Source organism: Tachysurus vachellii, chromosome 9 (genome assembly GCF_030014155.1).
Source record: "Tachysurus vachellii isolate PV-2020 chromosome 9, HZAU_Pvac_v1, whole genome shotgun sequence".
NCBI classification, from domain to species: Eukaryota; Metazoa; Chordata; class Actinopteri; order Siluriformes; family Bagridae; genus Tachysurus; species Tachysurus vachellii.
Window position 1 is genome coordinate 19642246 of NC_083468.1, and position 24807 is coordinate 19667052.

Below are 24807 nucleotides of genomic sequence, written 5' to 3' on the forward strand. Positions count from 1 at the left end.
CACCCTGATAGTACTGCAGTCACAACTAGGGTTGCAAAATTCCAGGAATTTTCAAGGCTGGAAACTTTCCATGGGAATTAACGGGAATATATTGGAATTAATGGGAATATATCGAAATAAACTGGGAATTTTTAAAAAATGCAGAGTTGCCTATAACAAGGAACTTAAATGTAGTCAAAAAAATCTTGCAGCATAATTTTGTTTAAAACAAGAAGATTTAAGTTGAATTTGTACCCTGCATTCCTCGGTCACTTGCACACAACACACTGCTTACTGGAAGGCCATTGAGGCCACACCCCCTGCATGTACTTGCATTCTTCCATAACATGCACAGTAACACTTTATTTTAGGGTCATTTAACTAGTTGCTTATTAGCATGAATATTAATAGAATATTTGCTATTTATTAGTACTTATTAAGCACATATTAATGCCTTATTCTGCATTACCTTATGCTGCATTCTTAATTGTACCCAATACCTAAACTTAATAACTACCTTACTAACTCTTAATAAGCAGTAAATTAGGATTGTTACACATACACAGATAATTTGATGACCCTCCCCCCCACACACACACTCCCCCTGAAATAAAAAAAACCCCTCCATATATCACTTAAGGGGGGGATTCACCTCCATTTTCCAGGCCTTGACTACCACAGAAGCAGAGACCTAATAAGATGCTTCATTTTACATTTTGATTGGGACTTTTTAGAAGGGCAAGGGCGGGGATGCTTTCATTTTACAGCAATTATAGGGAAATATGTTTATTACAATTATTAAGTTTATTACAAGCATAATAATGTTTATTATGCTTTTGTGTTACTCAATGAAAGAATCAATTAAAGTTCTACTTACAATTAAATCAGTCAAGAGATCATTTTTAAAATTTGAATTACCTTGCATGCATGTCTGCTTATGACCAAACAAAATGTTTATTTATGTTTGTATTTGTATATGATGTAGTTTATGTACATTTCCCTATATTTCCAAATAATTCCCATAAATTCCCGTAAATTTCCATAAATTCCCGTAAAGTTTCCAATTTGGAATATTCCCAAAATTCCCAGATTAAGTTCCCCTGGAAATTTACCGGAAATTTACCGGAAACTTTCCGCCCCTTTGCAACCCTAGTCACAACACACGACAATCATGACAATATGTTTCATGAAATGTTCTGCTAAAAGCCAATTTGGGTATTTTTTCCCAGTACATTACATTTTTTAAAACAACTGTAGTATTTAAGGTCCTATTTTTACATGGTTGGGTTGATTATGATGTACCCTGGATCTTTACTGATGAATTTGTAGGACGTCCAGTTGTAGCAAACATGACTATAAAAAAAGCAGCTTCTATGATGCAAAGCTGCATTCTTTTATTCCTGCAATGTCGATCATACTTCAATCATGCTAATTGTTATCTGCTGATCTTTCCTCCTGATGTGTGAAATACTAACTACAAACACTCTTGGTGAAACTTTAAATTTTGACTCTCTCCAGGCTTCACACCCACCATCTAGTGTCACGATACGTGATAGACAGTGACATAACCACACAAGTTTTATTGGAACATATACCCAAAAGGGAGGAGGAACTTTGGAGTGATTTGTATCCGGGGTACTGTCTTCATTCTCTGGACTGTGACACTATACGAATCGCCTGGAAATAAACTTGAGATGCGTCCCAAACGATGTACAGTACTACACACTATGCACTGACACTATGTACAATGTACTCAAATGTCTAGTGTAGAAAATAGTGTTTAAGGGGAAGTATAAGACATTTGATGGCAAATGCACATAGTCAATCTGCTTTATCAGAATACAGTGAATTTCAAAATGTATAAATTTAATTTGAATTTAAAAGACATTTATAAGATGTCTTTTCTACCCGAGTGTCGCAGGCCATGTTGAAATTTTGAAAATTAAAAAAATTAATAAAAAACAGCACACAAGTATTAGATCTCATCTCTGGATTGTGAGATCTAATACTTCAGGATTTTTTTTTTTTTTTTGGAAGAAAAACAGATAACACTAACATAATATGCTTCATGCCTGGGGTCAGATCTAATTTAAGACGTGTACTGCCTAGTGCTAAAGTCTGCTATTTTATTTTGTTAGAAAAGTGATGTAACAACATTGCAAGATACAGTATCATATTTTTTATGCAAATATCTACAAAGTGTAATGTAGAGGTCTATTTAGAGTGTGCAATAAGATAAAACCACACAGACTTCATTGTTTCATTTGTTTAATAAATGTCCTCCCTGAAAAACACTTCATTTATTGGCTCTCAGTAACGTTTTGCTGAGTATGAGACATAATGTGAACATCAGTCTGCACAGAGATCAGCTCCTGAATCGATGCATTCATTGATGTAAACATCATAAAAACATTCACACAAAGTTCACAGAGTTTTTTTTTTTGTGTCTTTTGGAGTGCAGAATTTCTCAAAGTTTGTGTGTAACAAGAGTCCAACACAGTATCAAATATTAAGGCATCATTAAACAGCCACAATCGCACAAAGTGATTGATCATGCTCATCTCAAACATCCTCATCACAACAACACACCATTAAATCAAAAGCGAAGCCATTCACCGGTCATGCAAACACATGTATGAGACATTATAATGTTGGACAAAAGAATATCTTTGGTTACTAGAGCACTTAAAAGCTTTGCATTATGATATATCTGTATTCTATGAGTATGTACGTCATACAAGAGCGCCGCATATGTAAAAAGCTAAATGTAAAGGAAATAAGCGAGTGAATAGATATACGTTTTGTGGGAAAATAAACACTGGTAACAGCTAATAAAATAGCACCATGATAAACCAGACATGTTCAGCTCGATTTGATGGAGAGACAGCATCAGATCTGTATTAGTGAACATTAGGGAACAGTTGCTTTTAATCATCATGTCATTACTTATGGAGACAAATTAGAGGAAGATATGAATATCATCAGTGTATGACCTAACAAACACACACACACCACACACACATGTCTTTCTATCCTTTTAGAGACTTTCATTGATATATTTATACTACATAGCCACATAACGACTGTGGACACCTGACTATCACATTCATATGCGCAAAGATAGAAGCACACAATTATATCAGATGTGCCTCTGTATGTTGTAGTGCTACAATTTCCCTTTAATGGAACTAAGAAGCCCAAATGTCTTCCATCATGACAATTCCTTCGTGCACAAAGCATGCTCTATTAACATATGGTTTGTCAAGTTTGAAAGTAAAGCTCTTGAGTGTCCTGCACCGAGCCCAGACCACACCACCACTGAACACCTTTGAGATGAACTGGTACATACGCATGACTGCATCCTGGACCTCCTGACATCAGTGCCTGACTTAAAAGCTTTTGTGGGTGAATAAGCACAAATCCCCATAACCACCCCAAAATCTAGTGGAAATGCTTCTCAGAAGAGTGGCGCTTATTATAACAGGACACAGATGAGATTTTTCTACAAACACGTGTGAGTATGATGTGCATGTGTCCATACATTTGGCCATATAGTTCCTATATTAACATCTGAATGAATGCTGTACATATCCATACATCTAGCCCTAGCCTTATACTCAGTAACTAAACAGAATCATCTGAAGTCATCTTTATGGGGACCAGGCAAAGTTCTCCACGAGGTCAAATGACCATTAAGATATCTCTAGACTTGTGTAACATTGTTTAACACACCATCTCAGTTCACTGTAATCATCCTGTGGTGTGAAAGAAACACCGAGAACTGAAGCAACATTCCTTTCTCCAAACAGTGAGACGCGAGAATGGAAATAAGGGAGATGCCGCAGGGCTTATTGGGCTCACACAGACGTACCCTGCAGCTGTTAGGCACTGGGGCAGGATTTAGAGTTATAGGGTCAATGATCAATAGTGTCTCACTCACAGCAATGGCATGAGGCTTAATGGTGTGGAACAGCTTCCTGATGGAAGTCTCATCACAGACTACCTTTTAACATTTCCAACCAATAAATGATGGTCTCAGTCTTACTGTTTCTAGCATCAGTAAACACATGAGCAGTATTTATGCCATTATCTATGCCATTAAACCAGTAAAGTATTTAGGGGCTAATGTAGCGGAAAAGGTTCATGATTCCCCTTATCTACTTTGGAATTATTTTCACTATTACAGCTAAAACTGAAAATAATCCATAGGATTTATAACACACTTTTTTTCTGAAATACAGGCTTTCTTTTAATCATAGACGGAAACAGTAAATCATGGTGAGCTGTCAGAAAAAAGGTTCCAGCCAATAACTTAAAGGGTGTTACGTTTGTTTTGTTCCTTTGGTTCTGTGTATAAACCAACAACCGAGTGGTTCTATGGTGGTGGGGTGGTAGTGTTGGTGGGGAGGGAATGAGGGATCTTTCAGGAAAAAAAAAAAAAGAAAGTATTTCATTTTTTGATGAAATGAAAGTATCTTGTGTAGAGGTATAAACACATGAGGTGCCAACATTGCTAATAAGAAAATCCTAGCAGGCAAGAGAAAAAACAGAATTTTACAACAGAAACGTACATGGAACAAACATATGTCAGTAGACGAGACTGTGGTGGTGGTGGTGTTTTTTCTCTCTCAGATGTGCACCACGCAACAGGAAGATAACAGTAAGGCAACACTCGGGCATTGCTGCTTCTTTATAACAAGCAACTCTTCCTTTATAACAAGAAGCACATCTTTTTATGACTAAAACTGACTAAAACAATGACATTCTTGTCTACTTGGTTTTCTGTGTGAACTCTCAAGCCAAAGTTCACTTAGGAGCAAATGTACGATTTCTATGTTCCGCGTCCTTTCGCCTTCAGGGATTCTCAATTATTTCGACATGAAGCTTCGTTATTTCATAATGACAACATGTAGCTACAGCTAAACTGCATATGCTGGCACCTCTGAATACAAACAAACAGAAAAAAACATTACTTGTATCACTTAAATTATATACTTTCTCTCTGGCGGTAATTCGGACCTTCATAGGTTCCCTACGGCTGGAAAACCAAAGAAGCCTACTATACTATATTTACATCGTTTTTCTTCCAGCAGTGTAAGTCTAATCTTTCCACATTTCAAATATAATACGAAGTTTACCTTTCATGGATTTATTGATTTGTGGATCTATTCTTTTTGGTCTTCAAATGAATGAATCCATACAGATTCAGTAGTCACTCTTATAGATCTTTCAGCTGTAACAGTGTCATCCTCGAGCCTGAAGTTTTATAAAAAATAATACAGGACCATTTTGAGACCCCTAATGAGTCTTTTTCTTGTCATCCGTGTAGAGCCAGGTGCAGATTTAGCGAATGATTTCAGGATAGTGAGCGGTTGGGACAGGTTTGCAGTGGAACGGTCCAAAGTGTAGATCAAGTGGTGCAGATTTGCAGATGAATTTGGCACTTTCTCACTGGAGCCGTCTGCCAGCTCAGATTTCAGTAAAAACGCTTGGGGCTTTGCTTGTAGTTTGCCAAGCTCAGTAACACTTTCTCAAAGCGTAGACTTAATGGATATACGCAGGAAATAAGACATAATTGTGGCAAAGCTTTCAGAACATACATTATTGGAGTTTCTCTTTCCTTGGAACAATGCACTTTGCTCATCAACAATGTAACTAAATATATAAATAAAGTAAAAAAAAAAAAACAACAACACTTAACTAAGCTTCGAAGTAAAGAAAATAAATGAAACAGACATGCACGTATTTAAGGAGCCCTTGTTGGACAGTGGAGACCTGGAGAAGTCTTCCTCATCCCACTTTAGCTCTGGAGTCCAGACCGTAGTAGCCGACCTGCACCAGGATGGCTATGTCGATCAAGATCTGCGTCATCCCACACACCCAGAACTGGGCGGGGCTTTCATTAATCACAAAGTACGTCGTCTTGAAAATGTCACCAGCAGTCCACAGGAGCACCATCTTTATGCTGCGAGGGAAAAAAGAAGAAAACAAAACTGCAACAGTTAAACCAGAAAGAGCATAAAGTGATGAAACACGTGAAAGTGAAAGAACACGAGCATAAAACCTTCAAAAAATAGCAAAGTGTCTCAGCTACTGCAAAACATTTCCTCTTTAAAGAAATCTCAGGGCTCAACATGAGGCAGGGGACTTTATTAAAAGTTTTCAAAATGCAGTGCACTCCAGTTCCTCTTTGTACAACACATTAAAAGAAAAACAGGACAATATTTTAAATCTAGGCTGTCAACTGAATGCCCAATGACTCAAAAGTACACATTATAACTCAATGTGCATGTTCTTTTCTTCATCCAGAAGCACAGGAGGATAAAGAGGAAAAAAATCCTTTAAAGATAAAAATTTCCCCAAGCAGGAGTGAGTAATCCATCTTTATTGAAAGTGGATGATCTCAGGCCCTGTAGCAGGCTTCTGGAGGGAGGAAAGGAAATCCGTCCTTACCTTCATTTGCTGTGAATGCCAATACATTGTACTGACAAACTCTCTGTAGAAGTCAGGTAAGAAACTTTAGGAAGAATCATGTTTTTGTGGAAGAAGAGTCAAACAGAATGTGTTTTATCCTCTGCAGGTCAATTGTCTTTGTATTAACGCAGTGAAAGCTTATTCGTTTTTATAGCTACAGAGAATAATAGTGCAGGCGAGAGCAGACCATCCGTCAGCTGTCACGCCGAGTTGCCTTGGTTTCGGCATCCATGGAATCATTCTAACCAGAGAAGTAAGGAGAGGACTCAAACAGTAAAGTGGTGGACTGATCCATTCCTCCACACTCTCTTTTAGTGTGGACTCATCAAGTCTACAATCTCCTGTGACCTTCACCTATAAATCTAATCTCCTTCGTAAGCATTGTTTCAGTATACATGAGAAGAGCTGTGTGTTCACGGCTCATATCTCCAGAGATGAGGACTCATCAAGAATATAGTGGTCCAGCCAATGGAAGAGATGATCCCTTTCTGACAGCTGCTTTCATATAGTGTCCTGCAATGACCTCGGCCCTCATACTGCACTGAGGTCAGACCTGACAGATGCAAAACGTGTGGAAAATGGCATCAAAGCGTGACTCAGGCAGGATGCCTGTGGCCCTGACAATGTCTAGCACTACAGTAGCAACAGATGTAAATCCCTTCTGGCTTTTAAAAAAGCTGCAGGAAATTCTTATCCAGCCAGAAAAAGGCTAAGACAGTTTTTAGGTTTATGAATAATATTTCCCTTGAGCGCAGTCACAATGAATGTGCGATCACAAATGTCTGATACTGGGGGAGTGCCATAATATTTACATATTCAAAGGCATTCTATTATGTAAGATACCATGCAATTATTACAGGATGGGCTTACATGCACGCACTCACATGCACTCGCACACACAATCACCTGCGCACATTGACTTGCGCACATACTCACCCGTACACACACTCGCCCGCACACACACTCGCACCCACACACGCTTGCAAGACATTCACGCAAACTAGCACACACACTATACAAGACCTTGCTTCAGTTTGTACCAAGTTCGTTTAGTGCAAAGGTTCTCAATCTGTGATCTGAGAAGCTTAAAACAATGTCTGCCTGTGTTGGTGTTCAGCACTGAATGTCTTTGTCATGTCTCACTCTACAGTGGTGCTTATTGGCTCATATAAAAGATAACTGATAGATAATAGATAATCTGGGCTTCTCATTAACATTTCTGTTTGTACCTAGTCTAGGGGTAATATATTCTTAGAAAAGTTCCCTAAAAACACAACTGCTTCTCACTTTAAAGTAAATAGTGATATCAAACTCATTTTTCTGGGGTCACGGAGGCTTAGCACGTTCACCTCACACCTCCAGGGTCGGGGGTTCTATTCCCGCCTCCGCCTTGTGTGTGTGGAGTTTGCATGTTCTCCCCGTGCCTCGGGGGTTTCCTCCGGGTACTCCGGTTTCCTCCCCCGGTCCAAAGACATGCATGGTAGGTTGATTGGCATCTCTGGAAAAATTGTCCGTAGTGTGTGATTGCGTGAGTGAATGAGAGTGTGTGTGTGTGCCCTGCGATGGGTTGGCACTCCGTCCAGGGTGTATCCTGCCTTGATGCCCGATGACGCCTGAGATAGGCACAGGCTCCCCGTGACCCGAGGTAGTTCGGATAATCGGTAGAAAATGAGTGAGTGAGTGAGAACTCATTTTCTCTGTAATATTTGAAGGTGTTAACTTCACCCACTAAAACTCTGTGTAAGGTTATCCAACAGAGGAAAAAAAAACACCTCACACTGAAAGCCCACAGTGTCCTGACTCATTTTAAACAGACTTGCAGTGATAAAAAAATAAAAAAATAAATAAAATGGAAAATGACAGATAAGTAGATTATGTGAGTGAAGTGGAAAAAATGGCTAAAAAAAAGAAATTCAAATAATGAAGTGGAATTTCTAAACTGTGGACAATTAATCCGATGAGGTTATTAAATCCCACAACGATGTTAGCAGTGATGGGAAGAAATAAAAGGAATGAACAATAACAATAAACAAGAATGTCGCTGTGTCAGGGTTTGATATTTTTTATATCTTTTAATCCCTGATTTTTTTGACATGCTAAGCCTGTAAGCCACTTGGATAACATCACACTAGAGCTCATGCACTACAAGCAGCAGCATCATGAACCTCAAACAATTTCTTTAATTTTCAAACAATTTCATCCAAACACGTTCTCCTGATATCTTAATCTTGTCAGCACACATCCAGCGCACTCCCGCCTGTAGTTACTCAACATGAGGTTCGCAAATAGACCTTGAATCGCAGCTCCAGAATTATTGGCACCCTTGATAAAAAAGAGGCTACAACATATTTGTGGTAGATTAGCCTGTGAGATAAATAAAAAAAATAAAATAAATAAAAATAAATGAATTAAAAATATCAAGTTGACTGAAACTGACCAAAAAGTCTAAACTCTTTTAAGGTCTATAATCTAAACTAAACTATAAAAGTCTGATCTGATTCCACAGTAGTATAAACTTACAGTTGTGTTTCATAGCGTTTGTAGTTTGCTTTGTGATATTACAGAATGTAACTGAAATTGTTGAGTTTGGTCTTTTTTTTTTTTTTTTTTTACTTTACAATAGCTTACTGATAATTTATGACCAGTAACGTACCCCATAATAATACTATATTATAGTACAGTGCATGAGGACGTGATGGTCCAGCGGTCAAGGCACTGGGTTCCTAGTCAGAAGGTCGGGGTTCAAGCCCACAAGCTGCTGAGACATCTACGTTGGGTCCTTGAGCAAGGCCCTTAACCTCACCTGCTCCAGGGGTGCCGCATGATGGCTGACCCTGCGCTCTCATAATAGCCTGGGATATGCAAAAACCTGGGGCAGTGGCTCAACTGGTTAAGGCTCTGGGTTGTTGATCGGAGGATCGGGGTTCAAGGCCCCTGAGCAACCCTCCCTGCTCCAGGGGCGCTGTATCACAACCTCCTCAGTTGGGGTATTTGAAGAAAAGAAAGGAATTCTGCTGTAATGTATATGTGGCAATAATAAAGGCTTCTTCTAGTACTTTTTTTTAAACACCATATATGTTTATACATGCATTTTTCTCACACATTCTCGACAAAAAAAAAAAAAAACTTGTTGAATTGACTTTAAATGTGTTCATCAGTTCCACACAATTTATTTGACTAACACTGACATGATTACACTGAATAACACTGAATAAAATCAAACAAAGCTCACACCTGAACTCACAACACTGGTGTCTTGCAACACACACAATACCGCTGCATCATTATTATTATTATCATTATTATCAGGCATGTGTTAATTACCAGATTTGATAATCTAGATATATTTCCTGTCATGAGATTTAGTTTTAGTTCATGCTACTACTTTTAATAGATAAATTGATCATGCTTATCATTCAGGCAAGTGATAAAGAAACTTGTTTAAATTTAGTTTAGTATAAGAATAAAGGTAATATTTAGTCATGTAGGAGATTAGTATACGAGTAAATATAATATTTAGTATTAAGAAATGTAATATTGTTATTGTACACTATATGTATTTTTTTTTCTGTGTGACTGAATTTAAAGTGAAATTTGAATGACTGAAGCACTTTGACGATTTTCTTAGCAACATAATGTTCTCCTGCTGTCTTTTTAGAGATTATATAAATTGCATAAAGCTACTGCAAAAGCGTCTCGGTCTGTGGAAGGCTAAATATTGACATTGTGATTTATTGGGGGAAAAAAAAGAAATCTTTTAAGATATTGATGGTTATTACACTTGCAGCCTTCAAACTGCAATTTCAGACTATTACACAGTCTGGAGGAAAAGCAAAGATAACAGATAAAACAATAACACAAACCCAAACCTGTGGTCTAATGCTAAGCTGTGGAAGGAAATCAGATTTTACATTTCTACAGAAATCAGTCATCATGGAGGATTTCCACAGTAAAGATGCTCCTCAGTTCTCATTGTAGCTCTCTGCTTCAGCTCATGGCCCTTCTACATTAATCCCTTCCTGTTCTTCCCACACCGTCCCTTCGTCCCTCTCTCTTCCTGCTGAACTGTTATAGCTCAGAGACCGCAAACATCATTAGAGAGGATGAAACATTAAAGAGGTAATTAGCAGAGGCAGGTCATCTGTACAAGAGCAGATCCATCAGCATCGCATCACAATGGAAACGGAGAGCCACTTTGTTTAAGTTGTTCATCTCCCACCCAGAGGACGCCGAGTACAGAGTTTCTCTACAGGAAGTCACACCCTCAGCCTCACTTTCTAACTCTCTCTCTCTCTCTCTCTCTCTCTCTCTCACTCTCACACACACATGCACACACACAGACACACACACACACTCACACACACACAACCAGCCTTTTATTCATCCTCTCTCTCGCGTCTCCTGACTCACTCCTCAGCCCTAAGTGTGTGATGAATTGATAAAGAGACAAAAGAAAATGTTCAGCAAACACTTGAGATTGGCTTCAGGGAGAAGAACAGACTGGAAATGATTAAGGAAAGTGAGCCTCATGGTTCAGCTCTCACAGGCTGTTTTACACTTCAGTCTCCACTCAACTCCCGACACGTCCACATCCATTCCTCATAGCTAACACTGCCAGACACTGAGAGATACACACACACACACACACACACACACACACACACACACACACACGCGCGCGCACACACACAGAAACATAGACAGACAGATACACAGACACAAACCGTTAGGTAATAAAAAAGAATAGGATCTGATCAGCTCATGAAAACGAAGGGAAGGGAAGGGAAGGGAAGGGAAGTCACAAGATCAGGCAGAAAAAAAAGAAAAGAAAAGAAAAAAAAGAAAAGAAAAGAGAAGAAAAGAAAAGAAAAGGAAGACTTCTGAGGGTTAAGTCAGTATTAAGATGATTGTTTCACTGACAGCTGCTTGAAAAATAAAATGGTTCAGAATTGTTGGAAATTGTTAGTACTAACCTTGATGGTTCTTGTTGAAAGTGTGTGTGTGTGTGTGTGTGTGTGTGTGTGAGAGATTATGTTCATTACAGGCTCAGTAATGTACTGCTAGAGACATGACATGAATAAATGCAGCACTAACAAAATTATTGAGCAGTAATATTTACTATAGAGAGAGAGGATTCAAATGAATGAACATTCCTCTTAAGTGTCCGATATTTACTGCATGCCCTTTGCAGATGAGCAAGAAAGAGTGAATGAGTGCGAGTGAGACAGAGAGAACGTGGGAGAAAGAGACTGGCAGAGAGAAAGAGACTGGCAGAGAGAGAGAGAGAGAGATTTCCTTAAACATTTATTACAGCAGGAAGTCAGACATGCTATTAACAGCCAAAAGCTATAAAACTCATATAACATTCGGAGCTTCAGAGATGGCTGGAGATGAGAAGAGCTGTCCCATGTGACTGCCAGAGAAAAGGATAAAAAAACACTGACATGAAAACACAGGTAGCAAACGAGAAGCGTACAGAATGTTGATGACAGTTTCTTAATCTGAGGATTTCTCTCATCCAGTTTCCTCACACCATGTGTCGATGAATGGATTCTTTTCAAAAAATGGTGTGACTTTGTGAAAGGAAAGTGACGGGCATGAGAGAGGCTAATACGCAGTGAGAGCCTCAGCAGCACACTTAATTAACTGCAGCTACACAACTCATCCAGAACCGGTACAGCTACACTGACGATGAACTCGGCAGGATGCTGGGAAACAGCAGAGCCAGGCAGGGACACAACAGCACTCAGTCCCTCTCCAGTTCACAGCAGATTTACTGTGAGTACAGGAACAACCGAGTTTAAAAGGACAACAGATGGTACCAATGTCATCTGACGAAGCATTGCTGAGAGCAATGATTAAAAAGCACTGAAGTACATTTTCTAGTGAATAAATAGTGATCTGATCAGAAAGAGAAGAAAAGAGAAGAGAAGGAAATTTAAAAAAAGTGAAGAAGGGAAGAGAAGAGAAGAGAAGAGAAGAGAAGAGAAAAGAAGAGAAGGAAATGAAAGAAAAGTGAAGAAGGGAAGAGAAGAGAAGAGAAGAGAAGAGAAGAGAAGAGAAGAGAAGAGAAGAGAAGAGAAGAGAAGAGAAGAGAAGGACATTTAAAAAAGTGAAGAAGAGAAGAGAAGAGTACAGAAGAGAAGAGAAGAGAAGAGAAGAGAAGGAAATTTAAAAAAAGTGAAGAAGAGAAGAAAAGAGAAGAGAAGGAAATAAAAGAAAAGTGAAGAAGGGAAGAGAAGAGAATGAAATGAAAGAAAAGTGAAGAAGAGAAGAGAAGAGAAGAGAAAAGAAGAGAAGAGAAGAAAAGAGAAGGACATTTAAAAAAGTGAAGAAGAGAAGAGAAGAGTACAGAAGAGAAGAGAAGAGTACATAAGAGAAGAGGAGAGAAGAGAAGAGAAGAGAATGAAAGAAAAGTGAAGAAGGGAAGAGAAGAGAAGAGAAGAGAAGAGAAGAGAAGAGAAGAGAAGAGAAGAGAAGAGAAGAGAAGAGGAGAGAAGAGAATGAAAGCAAAGTGAAGAAGGGAAGAGAAGAGAAGAGAAGAGAAGAGAAGAGAAGAGAAGAGAAGAGAAGAGAAGAGGAGAGAAGAGAATGAAAGAAAAGTGAAGAAGAGAAGAGAAGAGAAGAGAAAAGAAGAGAAGAGGAGAGTAGAGGAGAGAAGAGAATGAAAGAAAAGTGAAGAAGGGAAGAGAAGAGAAGAGAAGAGAAATGAAGATTCATATCTTCTCAGTACACTTCTCTTGGTTGTAAGAGATGTTGTAGTGGTTTAATCCTTCTTTCCTGCTCTAGATCAAAGAAGTGATGTGTGCTGCTCTCTGCTCCAAGCTGAACCCCCTGCAGTCCTGACTCATTAATATTCACGTATTTACCCTAAAGCATGTGAGCCTATAGTGCAGTCCATAAATATTTACACCATTGACCTTTTCCTCCTGGGACTTTCCGCTGAATAAGCAGCCCATGATGGAGCAGGAAATCCAAAAATGGAGACTGGTGGTTCAGCCATTTCTGCCAGCTACCATACAGAGTTCTCTGGAGGTAGAAAGTGGAAAATGGGGCAATCAGCACCAAAAAAGAGCAAACAATCTGATGGATAAGAGACTCCACTGCAAAGAAGCCAAAAACTGCTGCCTTTGATCGCTAGGCATGGGGAACTACTATCAGAAATCATTCTGGCTTCAAGGTCACCCTCATCCACATGCTAGCAAGAAGAAAAGAACCTTTCACGATTTTTAACTCTCACTGCCACTTTAATAGGAACATCTGTACATTTATGAAATTAGCCAAGAGTGTGTCATAAACTGTCATAAACTAATGCAAATACCAGTGAGAGCTTGAGTTTATGTTCAGAACAGTATTTCACAGACTGCTTTCTAAAGTTCATACTGTATGCTTCAAAAACAAAATACGTCCAGTGAGGAGCAATGCAGGTGACTCCAGGATAAACTCTAGGATAAATGTTTGATAGAGTTTGTTAGGAAACATATTTAAACAAACAGCAGCATTAAGCCAAAGAAACCGTCCACAAAGTTTGAGGACCAAATTTTGGGAAAATGTCAATAAGGGTTTGCTTATGAACATATTTCAAAAACATATCATGGAGCACCAAAACCATTATTTAAATAATAATAAGAATGTGGCCCAGACGGGACTCATCTACCCAAATTCAGTAACCAGGTTAGGAGGGTATTAGTCAGAGAAACAAAGGTGTTGGAGAGAAGGTGTTGGAGAGATCCACAGATAAGGCTGTTAACAGAACAACTATAGCCTGAGCAATCTGAGCTGGGATTTATTAAATAATATCAATAAAAAAAGACATTACTGAAATAAAACAATATAAAATCCCATTTGGAGTTTGCCAAAAGGCAGTTTGGATATTTAGCAATACTTCAGCAAACAACGAATAAAAACAACAACTGTATTTACTGCACAGACCTACACCAAATACACACACTTCCAATATATATCCATTAACCTGTTTACATGCTGTTTTTGCACACTTTTTTGCTCTTTGCACATGCTGTCTCACCTTTCAGTCGTTTTGCACAATACTTTACATTATCTCAGGGACCTCCTGCAATAACACTGTGTTTATTCTAGTATTACTGCACACACAATATTGTTTGAACATACAGTATTTACACTGGTCTGCGCTGATTCTGTTCATTGCCTTTTTTTGTATTGTCTTGTATTTTTTGACTGCACTGTCTTTTGTTCTGCACTGCCTTGTCTGTCTTGTTTGTCTTGTCCTGCACTGTTTACACCAGGCTGCACAGATGCACTTTATGTGGCTAGGACTAACTTACTAAGTCCTTACTGTAGCTCTGTCCTTGTTTTATGCAGCACCCTGGTCCTGGAGAAACGTTGTCTCATATCACTGTGTACTGCAACAGCTATATATGGTTGAAATGACAATAAAAGCTTCTTGATTTGACTTGAACATGAAAAAACAATAAGAATGATTTCATTTTCAGGTTGTAACTCTCAAAGGCATGTATGACAAACGTCAGACTAGACTAGCCGTCATTAACCGGTTGTGGGAGTTGGGATCGAAATTTCAAATAGTTAATTAAAATAATCAACAAGAAAGCTATACAATAATAATAAATCTGGATAATTCTGATTAATTATGTACTGGAGAATAAAAATTGTTACTGATCCTTGAAGGAAATAAGGAAGGCATTACACGAAGAATACACCTTTAACCTGTAAAGCAGCTGATGTGCAGTGACATGAGAAGTCCCGACAGTTATATACCTCTCATCACCACCACATGCATACCTTCCTTTCCTCATTACATGGGTGTGTTCATTAAAACTGCAGGAAGGATTGCTTGAAGAGGGATCACTCTCACTCCTGTACCCACCAGACACTTGTGAGCGTATCTTAAGCATCAGGAGCAGATATTTGCCTGAGAGGAGGCTTGAAGGGAAAAAGGAAAATCAGGTATATGGATGCCTCCGCTGTTCCATCTGCCCGACTCAGGAGCTTCCACAGTTATCCTCATCTCCTTCTTTCCAAGCTTCCATCTGAACTAGCTTGGCAAAAAAGAGGTCCACTGGTTGCCCTCTTGCTTGACAAAGAATTTTAGTTATAAGACGTCACACATCGTTTTTAAGAGTGAACTGCCTGAGCCTCATAAATCAATCTACTCTTACCCCAAAGTTAAGGTGTTGTTCTAATTCTCCAAAACAAGCAGCTGAACCCAAAGTTTGTCCACAATGTAAAATTTGTGCTCTCAAAGGTGAGGAGCATGAGAAAGGAGCGTGAAAAGTGACAGGAGTCAGAGATGCCACAAAAGCCCATATACACAGTATGCTGGAGGATAGGATTCATCCACGTTAAGAATACATGCACTGTTTATGTTGTCACTTATGTGTGCGTTTGGGAGAACGGAGGGTTGTAATGTTAGAGCTTGCTAATAATTTTTTTCTAGCATATTTGCACCAAGCAACAGTAGATGATAAGTCAAAAAGTCTGATCTGACTGCAGCAAACACATTTACACACTTATTGATACAGAGAGGCAATTTATCTTAGACAAGCTACCTACTGTATAATAATAATAATAATAATAATAATAATAATAACAATAATAACAATAATAATAATAATAATAATAATAATAATAATAATAATAATAATAATAATAATAATAATAATAATAATAATAATAATAAAAATAAACAAATGACTTTCAGATTCTGAATTTGCTTTATTTAAAAGAACAAAAGAGTCTTTTTTATTTTTGGGTGTTTACTGTTTCAACAAAGCAAGAGTAAGTGGTGGCTCCAGTGGTTAAGACTCTATGTTGTTGATCAGAGGACTGGAGTTCAAGCCCTTAACCCTCACTGCACCAGGGGTGCTGTATTATGGCTGACCCTGTGCTCTAACCCTAACCTCCAAAGGTTGGGATATGCGAAGAAACAATTTCACTGTGCTGTAATGTATATGTAACAAAATAAAGGCCTCTGTTCAATATATTTAAAACTTAATTAGCACAGATCCTCTTGCAAAGGAAACCTGGCGGCCTTGTCGATGTTCAAATCCTGACAATGTCGCATCCAAAACAGCAAAACTAGCCATTCTTTGTGGGTGGAAGGAAGAGGAGACTCATTTCATTTGTGCTGCCCTTCTCTGAAATATTGGCCCTCATCCCTTCATTCCCTAAATTACTACTGACTTTCAGTTTTCAGCAAGAGGAGATAAATAAAAATAAAAGTAGTGACAGGAAAAAGGCCTTGCCTGAAACAAAATATGAAATATGCATGTAGATCGATCCATCTGTCTCAAACACAGGAAAGTTTGCACACTTCTAGAAAGAAACTGATCTTCTCCCTACTAACAAAAGACAGAGTAAAAAGAGACGTGTTATTTAAAATTCTCTTGAAGAAAGTAAACAAGACCTTCAGTCCAAGCCAGGCAAATTGAGCAATAGAAACAGGTGGAGGGAGAGAGAGAGAGAGAGAGAGAGAGAGAGAGAGAGAGAGAGAGTGTGTGTGATGGAGAGAGAGAGAGTGAGAGAGTGAGAGAGAGAGAGAGAGAGAGAGAGAGAGAGAGGGGATGTAAAAGAAATACACAAAGTCAGGACAATTCATCGTTCTTTGACTATGGCTCAGGAACATGTCTGTGAATTGAATGCATTAAAATGTTTGTGCTGTAACTAGACTCGTGAGAAGTAGGCGGGTTTAAATTCATGCCTTTTAGTGGAACTGCAGACTAAAATAAGACTGCAGGGGTGTGATAATTGATGCATATTGACTTCTGTAAACATCTAGTGTACTCCACTACACTGAGAGAGAGAGTGAGAGAGCAAAAGAGAGAGAGCGAGAGAGAAAGAGAGAGAGAGAGAGAGAGAGAGAGAGAGAGAGAGAGAGAGAGAGAGAGAGCGAGAGAGAGAGAGAGAGCAGCTACGCCTTTGTGTTGGTCCACCAGCCCTTCCTTGCTCTTTTCTCCCCCCACGTTTTGCACTGCCAAACTTGAGCACGCTGTGGTAATGAATAATTCTGCCATGACTGAGGCTCAGACTGAGTCACAACAGACAGCTACCAGACAGCCCTCATTTAAATACACAGCTCAAGGTGATCAGCTGGGTTCAGTTCTTCCAGCTCTAGCTTCTTATGGGTCGTGTTTTGAGCAGCAGCCGCTAACGATGCTAACCGACCCTGACACATCTGCTGAGCTCATACCGCTCTTCCTGAACACGGGATCCTGCAACTCTAAGAGCGGAGTAGGGCTCTATCATTCTGCCACTAATTACAGACACAGGAGAAGTGAGACAGACGAGTAGCAGGTCTACCACTAATCCCCGTGTAGCGTGGCCTGGGACGTCCTGTAAATATTCAAGAGTATCTGTCACTCATGCTAATGATGTTTCAGAGGTGCAAAACCTTCACACGCTGACAACATGCAGGAATTATGTGCACAAAATAAGTCAAGAAGATCAGAGAAAGCATACAGATGGAGTAGCAGGGAGGGGCGCTCGACTTTTTCATGGCTTTCTTCTACGAGCTGCTTGTTAAAATTCCTACACATTTTTCCTGATATCGGGTTGAAACTTGAGTGCCTTGGGCATAATAGAACATAAATAAGGAATAAAAAAAAAATACAAAAATAAAAACACCCTTTTAATAAAACTCCTTTATAGAAGAGATTCTATAAAAACAATCAGAAGCACAGAATCACAAAGTTAATATTTCAATTGATATTTAACGACACGCACACAATGCCACTGTAATCAGATGACTTTGTTGACAGACTTATCTGTTTTCTTTTTATTAGGAAAAAACCATACTGCTCTTTTTGCACATTTCTGATTGACAACCACAAGATTAAAATTGCAGTCACCAAATAATCCATAATAATTACTGCTTTAGAATGAATAACTGAATAATAATCTGGGATGTAAGGCATTAACCGGCAAGCAGTTTTGATGTGACTAGACATATGTCCAAAGCATAGAGACACAAATTTGTCATAGTTTTAATTGTAGTGGACTAGAAACCGATCACAATCGGTGCTGATGTGAGGATGTGCTGACGATGCTCAGGCTCCACTGTACGTGGATGTTCGATAGACAGCTTGTACTGTATGGGAGAGACGTCCACAGCGCTGCTGATTAGTTTTCATGGTGATTAAGTTCGTGCCATTCGCTGGAATGATCTGAACGGGGGTCCATATTTTAGCAGGGCGTCATTATCCGTTATGGATGACTTATGAGATTTATTTAACTGGCTGTTCAGCTGCATGCTGTTTGATGACACCATGGGGCAGATAAACGAACACACACGCACACACACACACAAACTCACTGATAAATGGATCCACCAACCACCGTAGTAATAACAGCAACAGCTCAATAAACCATCAGTGTGTATGCGAGCATTGCCGGGTCCACCGGAGACGAATTCTCACTGCACAACCATGAATGACATCCTTATTTTTAATAAATATGGGGAAACTTCAGCAGGACTCCCAGGGGCAATCAGGAGCAATCAGCAAGACATACACAGAAGCGGCGTCTCTGCGGAGTAGCTCGCTGCATGTCTCTGCTTGCTTAAGAGACCGATTACAGCACTGTCAGCTTGATCGGCACAACAGGGGCCCGGCTCTGACTACGGACTAAGAAAGTATTAAATAAATAAATAAACAAAGTCTCTAAAAAAAACCTAGCAAACTCTTTATGCTGACTCATTGTACAAGCTAACAAAGTTTACTGCAAATTTAGCCTCTTAAATAGAAATTCTGTCGTTCAGTCATGAATGTAAGAATCTGTCATGAATCATGAAATTGTGTTTATTTAGATTTGTTATATAATAATTTCACAAAAATGGTACCATATGTGTTTAAACAGAGTGTACAGATAAGAAGCTGGACTAAAGGATTAAAGCTCTGATTCATCGCTCTCTTTCTGTAAAGACAAAATAGCACTGATTCCACTGTCAACAGATCAAATGGCACTGTGAGGAATGTAGGAAACCGTTTAGGATGGATCGTCCATTTGATTGTACAGGTCACATTTTGTCCATTGTGTCATTCGAAAATCTTCTGCTTCATCAGCATTGTATATAAATGATGCTGGGAGGGAAGTGCAGGTAAACAGCGCTCCACATGACTGCACAGCGGCTAATGAATGCAGAGCGTCTGAGCATCTTACATTTAAAAATATTCCATCAGGGTGAGTGAACTTAGCCAGTTCCTCTAGAGAGCTGCTCAACTCAACATCAACCAAGTACACCGTGATTAATCAGGACTGTGTTGGTGTGGACTGATATGTGGGTGGGACGGATGATAAAACGAGCGGCTGTAAGGGTGAGAGTCCGTGTACGCTGGGCTTTTACACCTCCACCTCAGAACAAGTGAAAAGCACATCAGGGCAGGAAGCTCATTCACACCAATGCACGAATGCCACGGGGCTCGCAAGAAAGCAATCTTTCTAAGAAAAAGTCACAGTGAAAGACCCTGTCAGAAACCATCAGGACATTCCTGACCTAGAGAACGGAGTGTGTCCCTGAGGGAGAGAAGAGACAGCTTGTCACTGGATGCCTTCGCCATTAACGTCTGTCATAGCCTGTCACAGAAACACACATACAGACCCCATACCTCACAATCCAGCCTTCTTTCTTAGAACAGCCACGTCTCTGTCAATAAACACAAAGATAATTTAGTGGTAATGGCTTTGAGAAGGAGAGGGGGTGAAAAATAGATCTAAATCTTATCTATCTGTCTGTCAGATAACAAAGGAAAGAAGACAGGCAATTTTGGAGAGCTATGATATTCCCGGGGCTTGTTTAAATTCTGCCGGTCCAATAATCAGCTTTCTCAAAGGCATAAAGTGAAGCAGTGGACAGTCCTCTCTCCGGTGTGTCCCATAATAGACTATACGACTATGAACAGAGGTGAGAGTGAAGAAACGCAGCTCTGCATGTATGATTACAAGCTCATTGTTCCAGGCTTCAAGCTGATTTCACAGAACACTAGACAACGCTTCCTTTACAGCATCCCATATCGAGTCCCTTTACCATATAGAATAAATACAGAGAACAATCATTTGGACAATAATCCTGTTTCTAAATGTGTCCCATTTGGAACTTTGCATAAATGATATGTATAGCACTTTTAACGATCCTCATTGTCCCAATGCAGCTGTAGAAAAACAATAAACTCAGCAAATAAATGAGACATTTATCGATGTATCCCTAATGAGAAAGCCAGAGGTGACAGTGGCGAGGAAAAACCCATTGAGATGATATTATAAGAAATCTTGAGAGGAAACAGATTAAGAAAGGGAATCCATTCTCATCTGGATGACACCAGATAGTCCGATATAAATCATTTCCCTTCTGTAACAATGTACTATATGGTTAAAAAGTGGAATTGCATAACCAGGAAATTCATTCAAGTGATAACATAAAGTCTGTCTTATTGAAGATATCAACTGCTCACTAATGGAAACATGAGTGCAAATCTGATGGAGGTAGTTGCGGTCACAAAGCCATCTCCATGGTTTTTAAGTGGTGCTAGCCACAGTAATCTCATGTATCTCTATGTAGGTCATCTTCAGCAGCAGCGAGCAGCCTCCAAATGATGAAAACGCCAACCAGTTCCAATAATGTCTATCTGAATTCTACATTGGCTTGAATTATAAAATTCTGTAAGTCCACAACACTTAAAATAGGTAACTCTGGGTCATAGTTTCATACTGCTCAAAAAGAAGAAGCCTTTAATGTTATTATCGCCACATAGACATTACAGCACAGTGGAATTGTTTTCTTTGTATATCCCAGCTGAGAAAGTTGGGGTCCAAGCACAAGGGGAGTTATGATACAACACCATTGGAGCAGAAAGGGGTTTGCTCAAATGCCCAACAGTGGCATCTTGTCAGTGATGGGGCTTGAATCTTGACCTTCTGTTTAACAACCTGTCACTTAACCACTTGAGCCACCACTGCCCCAAAACCCTGAGTTAACCTTCTAATATGCATACTTATGCTGTCAAGAACCACAATTGCATAAATAAACAAACAGGAACAGTTTTAATTAGTCTCATCTCACTCTTTTGCATGAGTGGGAAATAAAGGACAGGTATAACCTTCTGCACCCGAGCAGGTAGTTTGTCTTTCACAGCTTTTAAATCTCTTTCGTTGATATCCGCTGATTTTTTTTTAGTTTCACATATTTCCCCCTTGCTATGGCATGCACGTCAAGTGTTTTGTCACCTGACCCTGCCGAGCCGCTACCCCGTTTCAGAGCAGGTTTTTTAAGCCCAGGTAAAAAGCAGGGTTTTAAATTACAAGTCTGAAACATTCCTCTAGTGTGAAAAGCTAGAATGTGGTTGAAGATGCTGCAGCGGCTTCCAAAAGGCGCAATAGGAAAGCGTTTAAAACTGATGTTAAAGCCGACCGTGGCAGGAAGGGCCAAGAGAACAAGGATTAGCCATGCTCTCTGGGTGAGAGGGATAGCAAACTCGTTCCACTGTCAATCAGAGCGACACTAGGCAATCACGGCCTTTGTGAACTCATGTATTCTGCACTGTGACAAAGCAAAAAATTCATCGCTTTGTCGGCATAAGGTCTCGAAGGTAGCACGTGCTAGGCCCTATTCTTTATTAATGGTAGTGATCATGTGACAGGACAAACCTGGGAAAACATACTGTAGAAAAAAAAACTAGCTAAAAACTTTTTCCCACTAGCTTATCCAGTTATATTGTTTGTTACCAACTGTGACATGTTGGCAAAAAAAGTAGTCCACAAATGTGTATTATTTGAGCAAATGCATGGTCTGTGGATGAAATTACACACAACATCAAAGATGGATAATAAACAGTCATAAATTAATAAAACAATAATTGTGTAATACTAAAAACAAATATTTTATGATATTTTCAAGTGGAATACAAGCATGTTCCAACTGGTAAGACTTTACCGAATACTAAGACACAAAAAAATATAAATATTTGATATTTATTTATTTATATTTAAGGACTTCATGCGGAACAGAAAAAGTAAAAGGACAAGCGCAGACACTGGTCTAGACACTGGACTACCTATTAAAAACACATGACATGAAATCAGTGCTTGTCACATCCACAACACACACTTAGAAGGGGAATTCATGACACCAAGAGTAAAGGGTGAGCTTAAATTTGGAAATACAGGAGGTGGGATGGGTGACATAGTGGTGCAGTGTTTAGCATTGCAGCTTCACATCTGCAGGGCCCCTGGTTCAAGGTTTATGTGAACCTGTGCATGTAACTTTATTACTTTAACATATTTTTTCTGCAGGCAGCTGCATGAGCGTCGGCAAAAGCCAAGACGTGTTTCGATGCACAGTCTGGATTGTGTTACCATATTGTAGTGTTTACATAACTGCATTGTAAAGTGGCTTGACCCATGTGCACCACCTATGAAGCCCATCTTCCGTATGTTCTGTAAGTACACAGAGAAGATAAATCTTTTACGCATACTCAATTTTGCTATCCACACATAAATAGCGGTTTCTGTGAGCACACACACTCTCACACACTCGCTAACAGTGCCAAGGATTCTTCTATTCATCATGACGATGGCAAAGGTCGAGAAAGTCAAACTCATATACAGTGTTTTGCATCACTCATAATGGGCGAGCAACGATCCTAATTAGTACCAGAGTACATTATTAGCATTGCTGAAGCGAACGCTGTCATTCCCCAAGGCTTCTCCTGAATACAAAATTGGCAATACCAGGGACCTGCGAGTTAAAGTTTGTCTTTGTGATTTAAGTTAATGTCTTGGGAGTATAAGCAGAAGTGCAGAGAAGAAGCAGTTGAGTTTAGTTCATCCCGCCTCTCCCAAGCTCCTCTCTTTCTCCTCTCATCCGTTGCTCAGCTGGATGGGGATGACAGCGGCAGACGCTCCAGGCTGCACTTTACAAGCCAAATTAAAGCCTGCGAGTGCCGTTTAGGCACGGAAGGACCGAAGCTAATATAAATGTGCTTCCTGCTGGAATTTATCTTTTAAAACCAATGCAATCAATGTGTCACTGGCAGCGAGCATAACATTTTTGTCCTTGATGTAATTTTAGTGTGGCCAGAGGCATCAATGACCACGAAATGATCTCTATACTCTACTGTATGTGTGCATCTATATTACTGAGTCTTCAGGAAAACATGTAAATATATTACATAGCTTCTGAAGGGCAGTACTAAATAATAATTATAATAAAAAAAAAAAAAACGATTTGCAAACAAAGAAATTTACACCAATCAATATGTTTAAAAGTTTACACCCCCCGGGCCTTGATGGTTCTGTACTGTGCTGCCTTCCCGAGCATCTGCAAATGGTTGTGTCTTTTATAATAAGTTATAATAGTGTTCAAATCTCTCAGTTGTCCTCACTGTGAAAAGATTGTTATTAGTGTATAGTTGCTGTTAGAAAGGGGTCAACTATGCAGAAGATCCTGGATTACTAAATAACGTGCTAAATATTGTGCTGTTCATACATGTACAGTGAGCAGAACAAACAAGGAACTCATAAAAAACTCTCACAAAACATCCAGGTATCAACACACAGTATGAAGAATCAAATGTATGTAGACTTTTGAACTGGTTTATTTGTGTAAATTCAGATATTATTGTGCCTTATGGACTGTATGTAAACACCTGTTATGTGAAATAGCTTATTCAGGGCAGAATACAATAAGAATAATGTTTATGATTCCTCATAAATGTATTAGTTTCAAACAATTAACATTTTGGAAGTCGTATGTAAACTTCGGACAGTATGGGAAACAGAACGGAAGAACAGGATGTGCAGGATGGTGTGTGAATGGTGTTTGAGTCAGGACAGAGTGAGGTGTGTTTAGTGTCCCATAAATGAATCAAGAGTGGTGATCTAATGATGAGACACCTTTCCAAGCTAATTGATAAAAAAAAAAAATATAAAAAAAAAATAAAAAAAAACTCTAATTTTCCTCTTTGCCTAAATTGCAGTGAACGCAAAATTACTTTAAATGATATACAGTATATTGTATAAATGACAAAACATTAGAGAAAAGGATTTAAATTCTCCACTCAAACAAAAGGAGAAACTCTCCCCTAACAAAAAGTACTATGCATGAGAACTTTTTTAAAAAACGGATTTTCTATCAAGAAAAAAATTACTGACATGCCGTATTTGTCGTCCTTGAATTGATCAAATTAAACACAATACAAAAAAAAAGGCTAGAACATTTTGGTCTAGAACAGGATGACAAAAGAGGCAATGAAGAAAATAAGACAACGTTTTAGAACTGCAGTTTAGTCAAGTTTCAAAATGGATGACTGCCTGACATCTCTTGTCAAAAATGTACATTTTTGTCTAAGAAATCCAAGTACCTCTTTG

The 24807-nt window shown here is 39.1% G+C and overlaps 1 protein-coding gene across 1 annotated transcript in view; it reads right to left on the bottom strand.

The window, feature by feature from the left end:
- Positions 1-2230: 2230 nt before the first annotated feature.
- si:dkey-246g23.2 (solute carrier family 66 member 2) overlaps positions 2231-24807 on the bottom strand; it is a 58802-nt gene continuing 36225 nt past the window's right edge. The window contains exon 5 of the mRNA XM_060878163.1: positions 2231-5944. Within this exon, the coding sequence (XP_060734146.1) occupies positions 5770-5944 (175 nt within the window). The 3' untranslated portion in view covers positions 2231-5769. The remainder of the gene's footprint in view (positions 5945-24807) is intronic.